The 21,038-nt window shown below is 53.0% G+C and overlaps 1 protein-coding gene across 1 annotated transcript in view; it reads right to left on the bottom strand.

Annotated features, from left to right (window-relative positions):
- Positions 1–3,931: 3,931 nt before the first annotated feature.
- Positions 3,932–21,038, bottom strand: part of BARX2 (BARX homeobox 2) — a 62,024-nt gene continuing 44,917 nt past the window's right edge. Inside the window, exons 2-4 of the mRNA XM_069742474.1 lie at positions 11,081–11,387; positions 7,103–7,187; positions 3,932–6,031 (exon numbers count right to left, since the gene is read on the bottom strand). Of these exons, the coding sequence (XP_069598575.1) occupies positions 5,756–6,031; positions 7,103–7,187; positions 11,081–11,387 (668 nt within the window). The 3' untranslated portion in view covers positions 3,932–5,755. The remainder of the gene's footprint in view (positions 6,032–7,102; positions 7,188–11,080; positions 11,388–21,038) is intronic.

Here is a 21,038-nt window from a genome sequence, read left to right as displayed (position 1 = left end):
ATAAAGGAAGCAGCATAAATGGGCACGAGATGAGAACGTGGTGCACGGACTGGCTCGGCTCTCCTGACCCGGACGCAGCATAAATGGGAACGAGATGAGAACGCGGTGCACGGACCGGCGCGGCTCTCCTGACCCGGACGCAGCATAAATGGGAACGAGATGAGAACGCGGTGCACAGACCGGCATGACTCTCCTGACCCGGGCGCAGCATAAATGGGAACGAGATGAGAACGCGGTGCACGGACCGGCGCGGCTCTCCTGACCCGGGCGCAGCATAAATGGGAACAAGATAAGAACATGGTGCACGGACCGGCGCAGCTCTCCTGACCTGGACGCAGCATAAATGGGAACGAGATAAGAAAGCGGTGCACGGACAGGTGCGGCTCTCCTGACCCGGGCGCAGCATAAATGGGAACGAGATAAGAAAGCGGTGCACGGACAGGTGCGGCTCTCCTGACCCGGGCGCAGCATAAATGGGAACGAGATAAGAACATGGTGCACGGACCGGCGCAGCTCTCCTGACCCGGGCGCAGCATAAATGGGAACGAGATAAGAACGCGGTGCACGGACAGGTGCGGCTCTCCTGACCCGGGCGCAGCATAAATGGGAACGAGATGAGAACGCGGTGCACGGACCGGCGCGGCTCTCCTGACCCGGGCGCAGCATAAATGGGAACGAGATAAGAACGCGGTGCACGGACAGGTGCGGCTCTCCTGACCAGGGCGCAGCATAAATGGGAACGAGATAAGAACGCGGTGCACGGACAGGTGCGGCTCTCCTGACCCGGGCGCAGCATAAATGGGAACGAGATGAGAACGCGGTGCACGGACCGGCGCGGCTCTCCTGACCCGGGCGCAGCATAAATGGGAACGAGATAAGAACGCGGTGCACGGACAGGTGCGGCTCTCCTGACCAGGGCGCAGCATAAATGGGAACGAGATAAGAACATGGTGCACGGACCGGCGCAGCTCTCCTGACCCGGGCGCAGCATAAATGGGAACGAGATGAGAACGCGGTGCACGGACCGGCTCTCCTGACCCGGGCGCAGCATAAATGGGAACGAGATGAGAACGCGGTGCACGGACCGGCTCTCCTGACCAGGGCGCAGCATAAATGGGAACGAGATAAGAACATGGTGCACGGACCGGCGCAGCTCTCCTGACCCGGGCGCAGCATAAATGGGAACGAGATGAGAACGCGGTGCACGGACCGGCTCTCCTGACCCGGGCGCAGCATAAATGGGAACGAGATGAGAACGCGGTGCACGGACCGGCTCTCCTGACCCGGGCGCAGCATAAATGGGAACAAGATGAGAACGCGGTGCACGGACCGGCTCTCCTGACCCGGGCGCAGCATAAATGGGAACGAGATGAGAACGCGGTGCACAGACCGGCTCTCCTGACCCGGGCGCAGCATAAATGGGAACGAGATGAGAACGCGGTGCACGGACCGGCTCTCCTGACCCGGGCGCAGCATAAATGGGAACGAGATGAGAACGCGGTGCACGGACCGGCTCTCCTGACCCGGGCGCAGCATAAATGGGAACGAGATGAGAACGCGGTGCACGGACCGGCTCTCCTGACCCGGACGCTGCATAAATGGGAACGAGATGAGAACGTGGTGCATGGACCGGACCATCTCTCCTGACCTGGACGCAGCACAAACGGGAACGAGATGAGACGTGATGCACCGACCGGCGCGGCTCTCCTGACCTGGACGCAGCACAAACGGGAACGAGATAAGAACATGGTGCACGGACCGACGCAGCTGTCCTGACCCGGGCGCAGCATAAATGGGAACGAGATGAGAACGCGGTGCACGGACCGGCGCAGCTCTCCTGACCCGGGCGCAGCATAAATGGGAACGAGATGAGAACGTGGTGCACGGACCGGCGCAGCTCTCCTGACCCGGGCGCAGCATAAATGGGAACGAGATAAGAACATGGTGCACGGATCGGCGCAGCTCTCCTGACCCGGGCGCAGCATAAATGGGAACGAGATGAGAACGCGGTGCACGGACCGGCGCAGCTCTCCTGACCCGGGCGCAGCATAAATGGGAACGAGATGAGAACGCGGTGCACGGACCGGCACGGCTCTCCTGACCCGGGCGCAGCATAAATGGGAACGAGATGAGACGTGATGCACCGACCGGCGTAGCTCTCCTAACCCGGGCGCATCATAAATGGGAACGAGATGAGATGTGATGCACGGACCGGCGCAGCTCTCTTGACCTGGGCGCATCATAAATGGGAACGAGATGAGATGTGATGCACGGACCGGCGCAGCTCTCTTGACCTGGGCGCAGCATAAATGGGAACGAGATAAGAACATGATGCACCGACCGGCGTAGCTCTCCTGACCCGGGCGCAGCATAAATGGGAACGAGATGAGATGTGATGCATGGTTCGGCGCGGCTCTCCTGACCCAGGCGCAGCATAAATGGGAACGAGATAAGAACATGGTGCACGGACCGGCGCAGCTCTCCTGACCCGGGTGTGACAGCTTCATTTCTTTCTACGCACGCGGTGCACGGACCGGCACGGCTCTCCTGACCCGGGCGCAGCATAAATGGGAACGAGATGAGACGTGATGCACCGACCGGCGCGGCTCTCCTGACCCAGGCGCAGCATAAACGGGAACGAGATAAGAACATGGTGCACGGACCGGCGCAGCTCTCCTGACCCGGGCGCAGCATAAACGGGAACGAGATAAGAACATGGTGCACGGACCGGCGCAGCTCTCCTGACCCGGGCGCAGCATAAATGGGAACGAGATGAGAACGTGGTGCACGGACCGGCGCAGCTCTCCTGACCCGGGCGCAGCATAAATGGGAACGAGATAAGAACATGGTGCACGGACCGGCGCAGCTCTCCTGACCCGGGCGCAGCATAAATGGGAACGAGATGAGAACGTGGTGCACGGACCGGCGCAGCTCTCCTGACCCGGGCGCAGCATAAATGGGAACGAGATGAGAACGTGGTGCACGGACCGGCGCAGCTCTCCTGACCCGGGCGCAGCATAAATGGGAACGAGATGAGAACGTGGTGCACGGACCGGCGCAGCTCTCCTGACCCGGGCGCAGCATAAATGGGAACGAGATAAGAACGCGGTGCACGGACCGGCGCAGCTCTCCTGACCCGGGCGCAGCATAAATGGGAACGAGATGAGAACGTGGTGCACGGACCGGCGCAGCTCTCCTGACCCGGGCGCAGCATAAATGGGAACGAGATGAGAACGCGGTGCACGGACCGGCGCAGCTCTCCTGACCCGGGCGCAGCATAAATGGGAACGAGATGAGAACGCGGTGCACGGACCGGCACTGCTCTCCTGACCCGGGCGCAGCATAAATGGGAACGAGATGAGACGTGATGCACCGACCGGCGTAGCTCTCCTGACCCGGGCGCATCATAAATGGGAACGAGATGAGATGTGATGCATGGACCGGCGCAGCTCTCTTGACCTGGGTGCAGCATAAATGGGAACGAGATGAGACGTGATGCACCGACCGGCGTAGCTCTCCTGACCCGTGCGCATCATAAATGGGAACGAGATGAGATGTGATGCATGGTTCGGCGTGGCTCTCCTGACCCAGGCGCAGCATAAATGGGAACGAGATGAGAACATGGTGCACGGTCCGGCGCAGCTCTCCTGACCCGGGCGCAGCATAAATGGGAACGAGATGAGATGTGATGCACGGACCGGCGTAGCTCTCCTGACCCGGGCGCAGCATAAATGGGAACGAGATGAGATGTGATGCACCGACCAGCGTAGCTCTCCTGACCCGGGCGCAGCATAAATGGGAACGAGATGAGATGTGATGCACGGACCGGCGTAGCTCTCCTGACCCGGGCGCAGCATAAATGGGAACGAGATGAGACGTGATGCACCGACCAGCGTAGCTCTCCTGACCCGGGCGCAGCATAAATGGGAACGAGATGAGATGTGATGCACCGACCAGCGTAGCTCTCCTGACCCGGGCGCAGCATAAATGGGAACGAGATGAGATGTGATGCACGGACCGGCGTAGCTCTCCTGACCCGGGCGCAGCATAAATGGGAACGAGATGAGACGTGATGCACCGACCGGTGCAGCTCTCTTGACCTGGGCGCAGCATAAATGGGAACGAGATGAGACGTGATGCACCGACCGGCGTAGCTCTCCTGACCCGTGCGCATCATAAATGGGAACGAGATGAGATGTGATGCATGGTTCGGCGCGGCTCTCCTGACCCAGGCGCAGCATAAATGGGAACGAGATGAGAACGCGGTGCACGGTCCGGCGTAGCTCTCCTGACCCGGGCGCAGCATAAATGGGAACGAGATGAGATGTGGTGCACGGACCGGCGCAGCTCTCCTGACCCGGGCGCAGCATAAATGGGAACGAGATGAGATGTGGTGCACAGACCAGCGCGACTCTCCTGACCCGGGTGTGACAGCTTCATTTCTTTCTACGCACGGTCTCGCTCGGCTTGGGAAGCTGTGACCAGTCCTTGCACCGCGCTCTCCTCTCATTCCCATTTATACGGCCGTCTGACTGCGCCTTTGGTCTTACAAATCACATCAGCTTATACCACACAGACATTTTTGACAGTTGAAGACACATCGCATTTCGTACAAGGCAACATGGTTTAAGTCTTGTCTATAAAACACCAGTCACAATATGTCTCTGTCTTTGGGGAACGTTTTCAGCCCACTTTCACAATGTCGGCTTGCTGTCAGTGATTGGGGATCCTCGTACTTTATATTCAGAGATCTGGAGCCATTGGGACTCTTCTCATAACTGATCTGTGTACATTAAACTTCTGCCCAGGCTGGTGGTCAGATGTGTCTAGACTAGACACAATGCAACAAACCCTCAGCTGTGAGAATTAGTAGGTCTGTGCAGAATATCAACCTTGCAATGTAAAGAGGAATGATATCCCATTCACTGACAGCAAGCATCTTGGATGAAGTGAGGAGATTCAACAGAAAGTTCATTCAAAACTTTCAGAACTTTCCTTTATGTCATTTGTGTTTTCCTTGTAGAAAAGTGGCGCCATATCCTGTGTGTCCTGTGCGTTGGACAATACGATTCCATGGTTTTCCAGCCGCCCATAGTCTTTGGATTATATATGTTCCTGAGGGGAGACTACAGAACCTGCCGCGAGCCTCGTCTGTGGTGAGAGCTCGCGCAGGATCATTGGTCGTCGGCTACGTTGTACAGTTCTATCAGTGATACAAGTGTCCTCTGTCCTGGGAGAAGATACAGTGTAACCTGAGACATTGTTACAGAGCCTGAGTACTGCTGTTACTGACTGACGGACCCCCTTACTGACCATTCTATGGGGGACCAGTCCTGAATAAAGAACACATTAAATGACTGCAGTCATGAATTAACACCAAACAAGATTTCACATGCAAAAAAGGCACTAAATGTGAAAGCCTTCTGTAGGAAGTCACACTGGGGACGGCTCCTTCCCGTCTTTGGCTTTCTTCACCCTTCCCACTGCAGCTTTTGGCACAATAATAAAGAACACTATATACACACTGTTCAATTGTTTCCAAACACAGCAAAGTGTCCCAGTCCTGTCTGCACAGACACCATCAGTTAATCCTCCGCTCTCTTCCCTCCTCCATGTGGCTTTACCCCTTTCCTTCCAGATAAAGGGACTTGGCGGTGACATTCCCTTGTGGTCGGGGTCTGCACACACCGGGGGGCCCGAGCCTACGGGGGCAGCCTGGCCACGTTCATGACAAACTCCTCGAGTCCTTCTAGTTTTAACTGGAGGATCCCGTGTCATCTGTTGGGATATTGGGCTGCGGTGCAGCCGTGGCCGGAGGTGACCCTGAATCCAGTTCCTTCTCATCATCTTCATCTTCCTTCAGGGTTTGCTCCTCCTGACCTTCTTCGTTTTCTTGCTCCTCCTCTGATTTTGCATCTTGGGCCTGTTTTTGCAGTTTCTCCTCTGCCTCGATTTCCTCTGACGTTGGGATAGAATTTTTCTTTGGACGTCCTTTCGGCTTGGTGGGCGCCTCCTGTCCGCCCTTGAGGACCTATGGAGAAGCGTATGAGAATTAATATTGAATTGGGCACATTGGATCACACCGGTGGTCTTTCCGGAATGTGTACTGCCCACGTTGGGAGCATCGGTAGGTTGGATGGAGCTCAGTGATGGAGTTCAATCCCTGGAGACCCCCGGCCTCCAATATTCCTCATCATCATGGTGAGAAGTCGTGACTGAGGAAGGCTGAGAGATTGTGGGGGCCTATACCCGATTCTGGCCAGTTCCGGAATTATCCTGCCACAAATTCTTCATATTGTGCCTCAATGTGTTGTGAGAATTAAATGTATAAATATTAATGATTGTCGATGACTTTGCCTGAGCTCCTCCACCTGACTGAGCTGGGTCATGTCTGCCACGTTGGATACTCCAATGTCCGACAACCTGGCCCCTTCTCAGGAATCCTTCACCCCGACCACCTGTATGTTACCCATCGTACGAGGTAGGACTACTCCTGACTGATGAGGTGATTACCCAGAGGTCGCGCCTCAGACTGCAGCGCTCAGTGACTGCTGAAGGGTCTTAGGCCGGAGTCACCTCGGAAGCTAATGACCCTCGGCTCTGGCTCTGCAAGTGTTGTTGCTCTGTGCTCCGTTATCTTACATCAGAGAATGGCGGCACTGGTGGGGAGGAGACGGAGAAATTAATATCTCCATCTCCTCTGCTGCCGGCACTCGGGTGCCATCTGAGTGCAGTGCGATTATTCACACGTACCCATAGAGTTATATGGGTGCATGCCATCTGAATTTGACATGCAATCGCAGGACACTGGTCCAAATGCAATCCAATTTTTTAGCAGATTATATTTGTCCGATTTATCGAGAAGTGCAGCGAGCCCTTCCAGCGCCATTGTATTGGCCGGTTACAGCTACTTCACAAGTAATCCACGACCTGTGTGGTAATACGGGACACACGTCCACCAGGGAAAGGTCAGGATTTCAGGATTGTGTAGGATGAATTCTCAGAAACTCACAGGTTCATCCATATCTGACCTGCGGTGCGACAACTACTGGTGGAATCATATGAAGGATCGTCACCTATGGATTAATCACAAACAACTTACAATTTTCTTCCACTTCATTCTCCGATTCTGATACCACGTCTTGACCTGGAGCTGCGTCAGTCCCAGCACCTGAGCGAGGTCCAGCCTGGAAAAGACCAAAGGGCAGATGGAGAATAATCATCCCCGGTCCTGGCTGTTCCCATAGATGTGAACGGGCGCTCGTATTGTGGGAATGATCTCAGGCATGTGGGTACGGGCAGACCGTGCCCCGCCGTGCCCAGTGCCAGCACAGATGCCAGGGCTGTAGACGGGATTTGGCCTGATGTCATCCTGCAGCTGGGACCGTAAGAACAAACAGCTGGAGCGACCGGGACGGACCAAAGAGACTGTGTTCATGACATGGAACTGAAGAGAATCATCTGTGGTCACAGGGGGCTGCTGCTCGGGGGGACAGGGGCCGCCGGATATTCAGGAGCCCGCTACAAACCTCCGCACTGTGGATTGTTGGTGGGTCCCCGGACAATGAGAACATATTGTATGGCCATAGGCTTCAGAATGCTGTAATGCAAACACTATGGAGCACACGGGTTCAGACCAGAAGCCGGCGGGTGCAGGTGAGGTGCGCCCCAAGAAAGAGCAAAATAACACGGGGGCAGTGACCAAGTCAGATAAGTGAATTATTCTACTGTCCAGAAAAAGCCTTCACTGCCTTAGGAGCAGAGATTCAGGCTAGAGCCATTGCCTACAATAGGGTGTAGGGCCCTATAATAAGATGTAGGGCCCTATAATAGGAGTGGGGGTCCTATAATAGGAGTGGGGGTCCTATAATAGGAGTGGGGGTCCTATAATAGGAGTGGGGCCCTAGAATAGGATGTGGGGCCCAATAATTGGATGTGGGGCCCTATAATAGGATGTGGGACAATATGATGTGGGGCCCTATAATAGGATGTGGGGCCCAATAATTGGATGTGGGGCCCTATAATAGGATGTGGGACAATATGATGTGGGGCCCTATAATAGGAGTGGGGGCTCTTTAATAGGATGTGGGGCCCTATAATAGGAGTGGGGGCCCTATAATAGGATGTGGGGCCCCGTAATAGGATGTGGGGCCCTATAATAGGAGTGGGGGCCCTATAATAGGATGTGGGGCCCAATAATAGGATGTGGGGCCCTGTAATAGGATGTGGGGCCCTGTAATAGGATGTGGGGCCCTGTAATAGGATGTGGGGCAATATGATGTGGGGCCCTATAATAGGATGTGGGGGCCCTATAATAGGATGTGGGGCCCTATAATAGGAGTGGGGGCCCTTTAATAGGATGTGGGGCCCTGTAATAGGTTGTGGGGCCCTATAATAGGAGTGGGGGCCCTATAATAGGATGTGGGGCCCAATAATAGGATGTGGGGCCCCGTAATAGGATGTGGGGCCCTGTAATAGGATGTGGGGCCCTGTAATAGGATGTGGGGCCCTATAATAGGATGTAGGACAATATGATGTGGGGCCCTATAATAGGATGTGGGGGCCCTATAATAGGATGTGGGGGCCCTATAATAGGATGTGGGGGCCCTATAATAGGATGTGGGGCCCTATAATAGGAGTGGGGGCCCTTTAATAGGATGTGGGGCCCTGTAATAGGTTGTGGGGCCCTATAATAGGAGTGGGGGCCCTATAATAGGATGTGGGGCCCAATAATAGGATGTGGGGCCCCGTAATAGGATGTGGGGCCCTATAATAGGAGTGGGGGCCCAATAATAGGATGTGGGGCCCAATAATAGGATGTGGGGCCCTATAATAGGATGTAGGACAATATGATGTGGGGCCCTGTAATAGGATGTGGGGCCCAATAATTGGATGTGGGGCAATATGATGTGGGGCCCTAGAATAGGATGTGGGGCCCTATAATAGGATGTGGGGCCCTGTAATAGGATGTGGGGCCCAATAATTGGATGTGGGACAATAGGGCATGGGACAATATGATGTGGGGCCCTATAATAGAATGTGGGGCCCTATAATAGGATGTGGGGCCCTATAATAGGATGTGGGACAATAGGGCATGGGACAATATGATGTGGGGCCCTATAATAGAATGTGGGGCCCTATAATAGGATGTGGGGCCCTATAATAGGATGTGGGGCCCTATAATAAGATGTGGAGCCCTATAATAGGATGTGGGACAATATGATGTGGGGCCCTATAATAGGGTGTAGGGCCCTATAATAGAATGTGGGGCCCCAGAATAGGATGTTGGGCCCTATAATAGGATGTGGGGCGCTATAATAAGATGCGGGCCCTATAATAGGATGTGGGGCCCTAGAATTGGATGTGGGGCCCTAGAATAGGATATGGGGCCCTGTTATAGGATGTGGGGCCCTAGAATAGCATGTGGGACAATATGATGTGGGGTCCTATAATAGAATGTGGGGCCCAATAATAGGATGTGGGGCCCTATAATAGGATGTGGGGCCCTATAATTGGATGTGGAGCCCTAGAATAGGATGTGGGACAATAGGACATGGGACAATATGATGTGGGGTCCTATAATAGAATGTGGGGCCCCATAATAGGATGTGGGACCCTATAATAGGATGTGGGACAATATGATGTGGGGCCCTATAATAGGAGTGGGGGCCCTATAATAGGATATGGGGCCCAATAATTGGATGTGGGGCCCTATAATAGTAGTGGGGGCCCTTTAATAGGATGTGGGGCCCTGTAATAGGATGTGGGGCCCTAGAATAGGAGTGGGGGCCCTATAATAGGATGTGGGGCCCAATAATAGGATGTGGGGCCCCGTAATAGGATGTGGGGCCCTGTAATAGGATGTGGGGCCCTGTAATAGGATGTGGGGCCCTATAATAGGAGTGGGGCCCTATAATAGGATGTGGGACAATATGATGTGGGGCCCTATAATAGGATGTGGGGCCCTGTAATAGGATGTGGGACAATATGATGTGGGGCCCTATAATAGGATGTGGGGCCCAATTATAGGATGTGGGGCCCTATAATAGTAGTGGGGGCCCTTTAATAGGATGTGGGGCCCTGTAATAGGATGTGGGGCCCTATAATAGGAGTGGGGGCCCTATAATAGGATGTGGGGCCCTGTAATAGGATGTGGGACAATATGATGTGGGGCCCTGTAATAGGATGTGGGGCCCTATAATAGGATGTGGGACAATAAGATGTGGGGCCCTATAATAGGATGTGGGGCCCTGTAATAGGATGTGGGACAATATGATGTGGGGCCCTATAATAGGAGTGGGGGCCCTATAATTGGATGTGGGACAATATGATGTGGGGCCCTAGAATAGGATGTGGGGCCCTGTAATAGAATGTGGGGCCCTATAATAGGATGTGGGACAATATGATGTGGGGCCCTATAATAGGATGTGGGGCCCTGTAATAGGATGTGGGGCCCTAGAATAGGATGTGGGGCCCAATAATAGGATGTGGGGCCCTATAATAGGATGTGGGACAATATGATGTGGGGCCCTATAATAGGATGTGGGGCCCTGTAATAGGATGTGGGGCCCTATAATAGGATGTGGGACAATATGATGTGGGGCCCTATAATAGGATGTGGGGCCCTGTAATAGGTTGTGGGGCCCTGTAATAGGTTGTGGGGCCCTATAATAGGAGTGGGGGCCCTATAATAGGATGTGGGGCCCAATAATAGGATGTGGGGCCCCGTAATAGGATGTGGGGCCCTGTAATAGGATGTGGGGCCCAATAATTGGATGTGGGGCCCTATAATAGGATGTGGGACAATATGATGTGGGGCCCTATAATAGGAGTGGGGGCCCTATAATTGGATGTGGGACAATATGATGTGGGGCCCTATAATAGGATGTGGGGCCCTGTAATAGAATGTGGGGCCCTATAATAGGATGTGGGGCCCTGTAATAGGATGTGGGGCCCTATAATAGGAGTGGGGGCCCTATAATAGGATGTGGGGCCCAATAATTGGATGTGGGGCCCTAGAATAGGATTTGGGGCCCTGGTACGGACCAGCACACAGGCCAGGAGCCTCACATGTACTCACCGGTCCGGAGTGGACAGATACTTTTGCTTCTGGAATTTCTTTTCCAGCCCCATGAGCTGGATCTCGGTGAAGATGGTTCTGCTGCGTCGCGGCTTCTTCAGACGAGGGGCCGCCTGCTCAAGTTCGGATTCACTGCTTAGTGGGGCTTCGCTGGCCGGCGTCTCTGAGCGCACACATGGCGGGGAGAGATGTGTGGGAGACAGGACCTGAATGGGTGAGGAGGACGTCGAGGGGACAATGTGGCTAAGGACCCCGGGTTGGCGGCTGATGACGGAGAGAAGAGGGTATGTCCGGAGCGGTGACGAGCCTGTCAATGGGAACACACAATGGGAGCGTTAATTGTGTCCTGCGAAAACAACGTCACACAACAGCTTATTATTTATTTATATAGCACCATTGATTCCATGGTGCTGTGCATGAGAAGGGGTTACATACAAGTTACAGATATCACTTACAGTAAACTAACAATGACAGACTGATACAGAGGGGCGAGGACCCGGCCCCCGCGGGCTTACATTCTACAGGATTATGGGGAAGGAGACAATAGGTTGAGGGTTGCTGGAGCTCCGATGGTGTTGTGGTGGCCGTGTGGTCTTTACAGGCTGTAAACTTCCTTGAAGAGATGAGTTTTCAGGTTCTGTTTGAAGGATCCAAAAGTAGTGGATAACCGGACGTGTTGGGGCAAAGAATTCCAGAGGATGGGGGATATTCAGGAGAAGTCTTGGAGGCGATTGAGGAGCGACTAAGCGTGGAGGAGACAAGGAGGTCTTGGGAGGACCGGAGATCACGTGAGGGAAGATATTGAGAGATAAGTGTGGAAATATATGGAGGAGAAAGGTTATGGATGGCTTTGTAGGTCAGTGTTAGTAATTTAAACTGGATACGCTGGGAAATTGGGAGCCAGTGAAGGGATTTGCAAAGAGGGGAAGCAGGAGTGTAGCGAGGAGAGAGATTAATTACTCGGGCAGCAGAGTTAAGGATGGACTGGAGGGGAGCGAGAGTGTTAGAAGGTAGGCCACAGAGGAGGATGTTGCAGTAGTCGAGGCGGGAGATGATGAGGGCATGCACAAGTATTTTGGTAGAGTGAGGGTTGAGGAAAGGACGGATTCTGGAGATATTTTTGAGCTGGAGGAGACAGGAGGTGGCGAGAGCTTGGATGTGCGGTTTAAAGGACAGGGCAGAGTCGAGGGTTACTCCGAGGAAGCAGATTACCAGGACGGGGGAAAATGTGAATTCATTTACTGTGATAGATAGATCAGGTAGGAAAGATATGCGAGATGGAGGAAAGATAATTAGTTCAGATTTGTCCACGTTAAGCTTGAGGAAGCGAGAGAAGGAGGATATGGCTGATAGGCACTCTGGGATTCTGGAGAGCAGAGAGGTGACGTCTGGGCCAGAGAGGTAGATCTGAGTGTCATCAGCATATAGATGGTACTGGAAGCCATAGGACTTTATAAGTTGTCCCAGGCCAAGGGTATAGATTGAGAAGAGTAGGGGTCCTAGAACAGAGCCTTGAGGGACACCGACACAGAGGGGGAGGGATGAAGAGGTAGTATGGGAGTAGGAAACGCTAAATGTGCGGTTGGTGAGGTATGAGGAGATCCAGGATAGGGCGAGGTCTTTGATGCCAAAGGAGGAGAGGATCTGTAGTAGAAGGCAGTGGTCAACTGTGTCGAAGGCAGAGGACAGGTCTAGAAGGAGGAGTATAGAGTATTGTCCGTTAGCTTTGGCTGTAAGTAAGTCGTTAGTAATTTTGGTCAGGGCTGTCTCAGAGGAATGGTGGGGACGGAAGCCAGATTGTAGATTGTCAAAGAGAGAGTTGGTTGCAAGTTGAGAGGAAAGTTCAGCGTGGACATGCTGCTCAAGGAGTTTGGAAGCAAATGGGAGCAAAGATATGGGGCGATAGCTGGACATAGCGCTTGGGTCAAGAGATGGCTTTTTAAGGATTGGCGTGATTGTGGCATGTTTGAAAGCAGAAGGGAAGGTGCCAGAACTTAGTGATAGATTGAAGAAGTGGGTTAGGGATGGGATTAGTGTAGTGGTGAGGTTGGGAAAGAGGTGGGATGGCATCAAGCACACAAGTAGTGAGGTGTGAGGTGTTATTTGGAGAGGAGATGAGCAAGCCCCCCTTCAGTGATGTTGGATAGGGAAGTTAAATGGACGGAATGTGGAGGGAATGCAGCAGGTAAATGGATGGAAAGAGGAGGAAATGCAGCAGGTAAATGGACGGGAGGAGGGAATGCAGCAGGCAAATGGACAGAAGCAGGAGGCAATGCAGCAGGTAAATGGACGGAAAGAGGAGGAAATGCAGCAGGTAAATGGACAGAAGGAGGAGGGAATGCAGCAGGTAAATGGACGGAAAGAGGAGGGAATGTAGCAGGTAAATGGATGGAAAGAGGAGGAAATGCAGCAGGTAAATGGACAGGAGGAGGGAATGCAGCAGGTAAATGGACGGAAAGAGGAGGGAATGCAACAGGTAAATGGACGGAAGGAGGAGGGAATGCAGCAGGTAAATGGACGGAAGGAGGAGGGAATGCAGCAGGTAAATGGACGGAAAGAGGAAATGCAGCAGGTAAATGGACGGGAGGAGGGAATGCAGCAGGTAAATGGACAGAAAGAGGAAATGCAGCAGGTAAATGGACGGAAGGAGGGAATGTGGCAGGCAAATGGACAGAAGCAGGAGGCAATGCAGCAGGTAAATAGATGGAAAGAGGAGGAAATGCAGCAGGTAAATGGACAGGAGCAGGGAATGCAGCAGGTAAATGGACGGAAAGAGGAGGGAATGCAACAGGTAAATGGACGGAAGGAGGAGGGAATGCAGCAGGTAAATGGACGGAAGGAGGAGGGAATGCAGCAGGTAAATGGACGGGAGGAGGGAATGCGGCAGGTAAATGGACGGAAAGAGGAAATGCAGCAGGTAAATGGACGGAAGGAGGGAATGTGGCAGGTAAATGGACGGAAGGAGGGAATGTGGCAGGTAAATGGACGGGAGGAGGGAATGCGGCAGGTAAATGGACGGAAGGAGGGAATGCGGCAGGTAAATGGACGGAAGGAGGAGGGAATGCAGCAGGTAAATCGACGCAAGGAGGAGGGAATGCAACAGGTAAATGGACGGAAGGAGGAGGGAATGCAGCAGGTAAATGGACGGGAGGAGAAGGAAATGCAGCAGGTAAATGGACGGAAGGAGGAGGGAATGCAGCAGGTAAATGGACGGAAGGAGAAGGAAATGCAGCAGGTAAATGGACGGAAGGAGGAGGGAATGCAGCAGGTAAATGGACGGAAGGAGGAGGGAATGCAGCAGGTAAATGGACGGAAGGAGGGAATGCAGCAGGTAAATCGACGGAAGGAGGAGGGAATGCAGCAGGTAAATGGACAGAAAGAGGAAATGCAGCAGGTAAATAGAAGGAGGAGGGAATGCAGCAGGCAAATGGACAGAAGCAGGAGGCAATGCAGCAGGTAAATGGACAGAAGGAGGGAATACAGCAGGTAAATGGACGGAAGGAGGAGGGAATGCAGCAGGTAAATGGACGGAAGGAGGAGGGAATGCAGCAGGTAAATGGACGGAAGGAGGGAATGCAGCAGGTAAATGGACGGGAGGAGGGAATGCAGCAGGTAAATCGACGGAAGGAGGAGGGAATGCAGCAGGTAAATGGACAGAAAGAGGAAATGCAGCAGGTAAATAGAAGTAGGAGGGAATGCAGCAGGCAAATGGACAGAAGCAGGAGGCAATGCAGCAGGTAAATGGACAGAAGGAGGGAATACAGCAGGTAAATGGACGGAAGGAGGAGGGAATGCAGCAGGTAAATGGACGGAAGCAGGAGGCAATGCAGCAGGTAAATGGATGGAAAGAGGAGGAAATGCAGCAGGTAAATGGACAGAAGGAGGGAATGCAGCAGGTAAATGGACGGAAGGAGGAGGGAATGCAGCAGGTAAATGGACGGAAAGAGGAGGGAATGCAACAGGTAAATGGACGGAAGGAGGAGGGAATGCAGCAGGTAAATGGACGGAAGGAGGAGGAAATGCAGCAGGTAAATGGACGGAAGGAGGAGGGAATGCAGCAGGCAAATGGACGGAAAGAGGAGGGAATGCAGCAGGTAAATGGACGGAAGGAGGAGGGAATGCAGCAGGTAAATGGACGGAAGGAGGGAATGCCGCAGGTAAATGGACGGGAGGAGGGAATGCGGCAGGTAAATGGACGGAAGGAGGGAATGCAGCAGGTAAATGGACGGAAGGAGGAGGGAATGCAGCAGGTAAATCGACGGAAGGAGGAGGGAATGCAGCAGGCAAATGGACAGAAGCAGGAGGCAATGCAGCAGGTAAATGGACAGAAGGAGGGAATACAGCAGGTAAATGGATGGAAGGAGGAGGGAATGCAGCAGGTAAATGGACGGAAGCAGGAGGCAATGCAGCAGGCAAATGGACAGAAGCAGGAGGCAATGCAGCAGGTAAATGTACAGAAGGAGGGAATACAGTAGGTATATGGACGGAAGGAGGAGGGAATGCAGCAGGTAAATGGACGGAAGGAGGAGGGAATGCAGCAGGTAAATCGACGGAAGGAGGAGGGAATGCAGCAGGCAAATGGACAGAAGCAGGAGGCAATGCAGCAGGTAAATGGACAGAAGGAGGGAATACAGCAGGTAAATGGACAGAAGGAGGAGGGAATGCAGCAGGTAAATGGACGGAAGGAGGAGGGAATGCAGCAGGTAAATGGACGGAAGGAGGAGGGAATGCAGCAGGTAAATGGACGGAAGGAGGAGGGAATGCAGCAGGTAAATGGACGGAAGCAGGAGGCAATGCAGGAGGTAAATGGATGGAAAGAGGAGGAAATGCAGCAGGTAAATGGATGGAAAGAGGAGGAAATGCAGCAGGTAAATGGACAGAAGGAGGAGGGAATGCAGCAGGTAAATGGACGGAAAGAGGAGGGAATGCAACAGGTAAATGGACGGAAGGAGGAGGGAATGCAGCAGGTAAATGGACAGAAGGAGGGAATACAGCAGGTAAATGGACGGAAGGAGGAGGGAATGCAGCAGGTAAATGGATGGAAGGAGGAGGGAATGCAGCAGGTAAATGGACAGAAGGAGGGAATGCAGCAGGTAAATGGACGGAAGGAGGAGGGAATGCAGCAGGTAAATGGACAGAAGGAGGGAATACAGCAGGTAAATGGACGGAAGCAGGAGGCAATGCAGCAGGTAAATGGATGGAAGGAGGAGGGAATGCAGCAGGTAAATGGACGGAAGGAGGGAATGTAGCAGGTAAATGGACGGAAGGAAGGAATGCAGCAGGTAAATGGATGGAAGGAGGAGGAAATGCAGCAGGTAAATGGATGGAAGGAGGAGGGAATGCAGCAGGTAAATGGACGGAAGAAGGAGGGAATGCAGCAGGTAAATGGACAGAAGGAGGGAATGCAGCAGGTAAATGGACGGAAGGAGGAAGGAATGCAGCAGGGAAATGGACGGAAGGAGGAAATGCAGCAGGTAAATGGACGGAAGGAAGGAATGCAGCAGGTAAATGGATGGAAGGAGGAGGGAATGCAGCAGGTAAATGGACGGAAGCAGGAGGCAATGCAGCAGGTAAATGGACAGAAGGAGGGAATACAGCAGGTAAATGGATGGAAGGAGGAGGGAATGCAGCAGGTAAATGGACGGAAGCAGGAGGCAATGCAGCAGGCAAATGGACAGAAGCAGGAGGCAATGCAGCAGGTAAATGTACAGAAGGAGGGAATACAGTAGGTAAATGGACGGAAGGAGGAGGGAATGCAGCAGGTAAATGGACGGAAGGAGGAGGGAATGCAGCAGGTAAATGGACAGAAGGAGGAGGGAATGTAGCAGGTAAATGGACGGAAGGAGGAGGGAATGCAGCAGGTAAATGGACAGAAGGAGGAGGGAATGTAGCAGGTAAATGGACGGAAGGAGGAGGGAATGTAGCAGGTAAATGGATGGAAAGAGGAGGGAATGCAGCAGGTAAGTGGACAGGACGAGGGAATGCAGCAGGTAAATGGACAGAAGGAGGAGGGAATGTAGCAGGTAAATGGATGGAAAGAGGAGGGAGTGCAGCAGGTAAGTGGACAGGACGAGGGAATGCAGCAGGTAAATGGACGGAAGGAGGAGGGAATGCAGCAGGTAAATGGACGGAAGGAGGAGGGAATGCAGCAGGTAAATGGATGGAAAGAGGAGGGAATGCAGCAGGTAAATGGACGGAAGGAGGAGGGAATGCAGGAGGTAAATGGACAGAAGAAGGAGGGAATGCAGGAGGTAAATGAACGGAAGGAGGAGGGACTGCAGCAGGTAAATGGATGAAGGAGGGAATACAGCAGGTAAATGGACGGAAGGAGGAGGGAATGCAGCAGGTAAATGGACGGAAGCAGGAGGCAATGCAGCAGGCAAATGGACAGAAGCAGGAGGCAATGCAGCAGGTAAATGGACAGAAGGAGGGAATACAGCAGGTAAATGGACGGAAGGAGAAGGGAATGCAGCAGGTAAATGGACGGAAGGAGGAGGGAATGCAGCAGGTAAGTGGACAGGACGAGGGAATGCAGCAGGTAAATGGATGGAAGGAGGAGGGAATGCAGCAGGTAAATGGAAGGAAAGAGGAGGGAATGCAGCAGGTAAATGGACGGAAGGAGGAGGGAATGCAGGAGGTAAATGGACAGAAGAAGGAGGGAATGCAGGAGGTAAATGGACGGAAGAAGGAGGGAATGCAGCAGGTAAATGAACGGAAGGAGGAGGGACTGCAGCAGGTAAATGGACGAAGGAGGGAATGCAGCAGGTAAATGGATGGGAGGAGGGAATGCAGCAGGTAAATGGATGAGAGGAGGGAATGCAGCAGGTAAATGGACGGAAGGAGGAGGGAATGCAGCAGGTAAATGGATGAGAGGAGGAAATGCAGCAGGTAAATGGATGAGAGGAGGGAATGCAGCAGGTAAATGGATGGAAGGAGGAGGGAATGCAGCAGGTAAATGGATGAGAGGAGGAAATGCAGCAGGTAAATGGATGAGAGGAGGGAATGCAGCAGGTAAATGGACGGAAGGAGGAGGGAATGCAGCAGGTAAATGGATGAGAGGAGGAAATGCAGCAGGTAAATGGATGAGAGGAGGGAATGCAGCAGGTAAATGGATGGAAGGAGGAGGGAATGCAGCAGGTAAATGGACGGAAGGAGGGAATGTAGCAGGTAAATGGACGGAAGGAGGAGGGAATGCAGCAGGTAAATGGACGGAAAGAGGAGGGAATGCAGCAGGTAAATGGACAGAAGGAGGGAATGCAGCAGGTAAATGGATGGAAGGAGGAAGGAATGCAGCAGGTAAATGGACGGAAGGAGGAAATGCAGCAGGTAAATGGACGGAAGGAAGGAATGCAGCAGGTAAATGGATGGAAGGAGGAGGGAATGCAGCAGGTAAATGGACGGAAGGAAGGAATGCAGCAGGTAAATGGATGGAAGGAGGAGGGAATGCAGCAGGTAAATGGACGGAAGGAGGGAATGCAGCAGGTAAATGGATGGAAGGAGGAAGGAATACAGCAGGTAAATGGACGGGAGAAGGGAATGCAGCAGGTAAATGGAGTCTGGAGGAGGACAGAGGAATCTAAAGGAAGACAGAGTTGTCTAAAGGAGGACAGAGGAGTCTGGAGGAGGACAGAGGCGTCTGGAGGAGGACAGAGGCGTCTAAAGGAGGACAGAGGCGTCTAAAGGAGGACAGAGGAGTCTGGAGGAGGACAGAGGGGTCTAAAGGAGGACAGAGGAGTCTGGAGGAGGACAGAGGAATCTAAAGGAGGACAGTCATCTAAAGGAGGACAGAGGAGTCTGGAGGAGGACAGAGGCATCCAAAGGTGGACAGAGGCGTCTAAAGGAGGACAGAGGAGTCTGGAGGAGGACAGAGGGGTCTAAAGGAGGACAGAGGAGTCTGGAGGAGGACAGAGGAATCTAAAGGAGGACAGTCATCTAAAGGAGGACAGAGGAGTCTGGAGGAGGACAGAGGCGTCTGGAGGAGGACAGAGGCGTCTAAAGGAGGACAGAGGCGTCTAAAGGAGGACAGAGGAGTCTGGAGGAGGACAGAGGGGTCTAAAGGAGGACAGAGGAGTCTGGAGGAGGACAGAGGAATCTAAAGGAGGACAGAGGAGTCTGGAGGAGGACAGAGGCATCCAAAGGTGAACAGAGGCGTCTAAAAGAGGACAGAGGAGTCTGGAGGAGGACAGAGGCATCTAAAGGAGGACAGAGGCGTCTAAAAGAGGACAGAGGAGTCTGGAGGAGGACAGAGGAGTCTGGAGGAGGACAGAGGAGTCTGGAGGACAAAGGTGTCTAAAAGAGGACAGAGCCTAAAGGAGGACAGGAGTCGGGAAGAGGACAGAGCAGTCTGGAGGAGGACAGAGGAGTCTGGAAGAGGACAGAGGAGTCTGGAAGAGGACAGAGGAGTCTGGAGGAGGACAGAGGCGTCTGGAAGAGGACAGAGGAGTCTGGAGGACAGCGGAGTCTAAAGGAGGACAGAGGAGTCTGGAGGAGGACAGAGGATTCTGGAGGAGGACAGAGGCATTTAAAGGAGGACAGAAGAGTCTGGAGGAGGACAGAGGAGTCTGGAGGAGGACAGAGGCATCTAAAGGAGGACAGAGGAGTCTGGAGGAGGACAGAGGAGTCTGGAGGAGGACAGAGGCATCTAAAGGAGGAAAGAGGAGTCTGGAGGAGGACAGAGGCATCTAAAGGAGGACAGAGGAGTCTGGAGGAGGACAGAGGAGTCTGGAGGAGGACAGAGGCATCTAAAGGAGGACAGAGGAGTCTGGAGGAGGACAGAGGAGTCTGGAGGAGGACAGAGGCATCTAAAGGAGGACAGAGGAGTCTGGAGGAGGACAGAGGCATCTAAAGGAGGACAGAGGAGTCTGGAGGACAGAGGAATCTGGAGGAGGACAGAGGAGTCTAAAGGAGGAGGACAGAGGAGTCTAAAGCAGGACAGAGGAGTCTGGAGGAGGACAGAGGAGTCTGGAGGAGGACAGAGGAGTCTAAAGGAGGACAGAGGAGTCTGGAGGAGGACAGAGGCGTCTGGAGGAGGACAGAGGCGTCTGGAGGAGGACAGAGGCGTCTAAAAGAGGACAGAGGAGTCTGGAGGAGGACAGAGGAGTCTGGAGGAGGACAGAGGCGTCTGGAGGAGGACAGAGGGGTCTAAAGGAGGACAGAAGAGTCTGTCTGGAGAATATAGGAGTCTGAATGGGGACAGAGATGTATTGAGGAGGGCAGAGGAGTCTGGAGGAAGAAATGGAGGATGGGGACAGAGGAGTGTGAGTGAAAGTATAGAAGAGTGGGACAGAAGAGTCTGGTGGAGGAGATCAGAATTGCATGGAAAGGAGTGCAGGAACAATGGCTGACTCTTCTCTCCTTCCTTAGAACACATGCGTGTGTATGGGGTGCCTGGAGAGACAGACGTCCGAGGTGCATAGACGCATTTAGAGATCACGCTACGTTTGTCTGGAATTACAAACTAGAGACGAGATCAGTGGTTCTTCATCCTCTAATGTTCCAGGAATCCTCGAGCTGACGGTCTCTTCTACGGTCTCTTCTTTTCCATCAGGTTGTTACAGAGATGTTACAAAACGTGTTAAAAACTACACTGCTGTTAAGACGCGGCATCGGTGAGTCCTGTGGTGGTGTTTTTTTATTTTTAGCTTCTTCGTGGCATTCCAGTAACGCAGAAGATTTGATAACTCATCAGCAGATAGCCGAATGGCCAGCGTTGTCGATGAGCGAGGCCTCGGTCCGTCCACCGATGACAACTTGACTAAATGGACACATTGGAAAACCATAACCGTGATCCTCGTCCACAGCCCAGAATTCTGATATCAGACATTAGTTACATTCAATGTAAAGTATCGATAATTACACTCACAATTATCCAAATAAGTTTCTTCAGCCTCAATTGGTTTTTCTAGACATTACAAAAAGCGCAGTATTTTTACTGACGGTCCAGGAATTTGAGAACGAC

This window comes from Ranitomeya imitator, chromosome 10 (genome assembly GCF_032444005.1).
Source record: "Ranitomeya imitator isolate aRanImi1 chromosome 10, aRanImi1.pri, whole genome shotgun sequence".
Lineage (NCBI taxonomy): Eukaryota > Metazoa > Chordata > Amphibia > Anura > Dendrobatidae > Ranitomeya > Ranitomeya imitator.
This window is presented reverse-complemented; position numbering and strand designations above follow the sequence as displayed.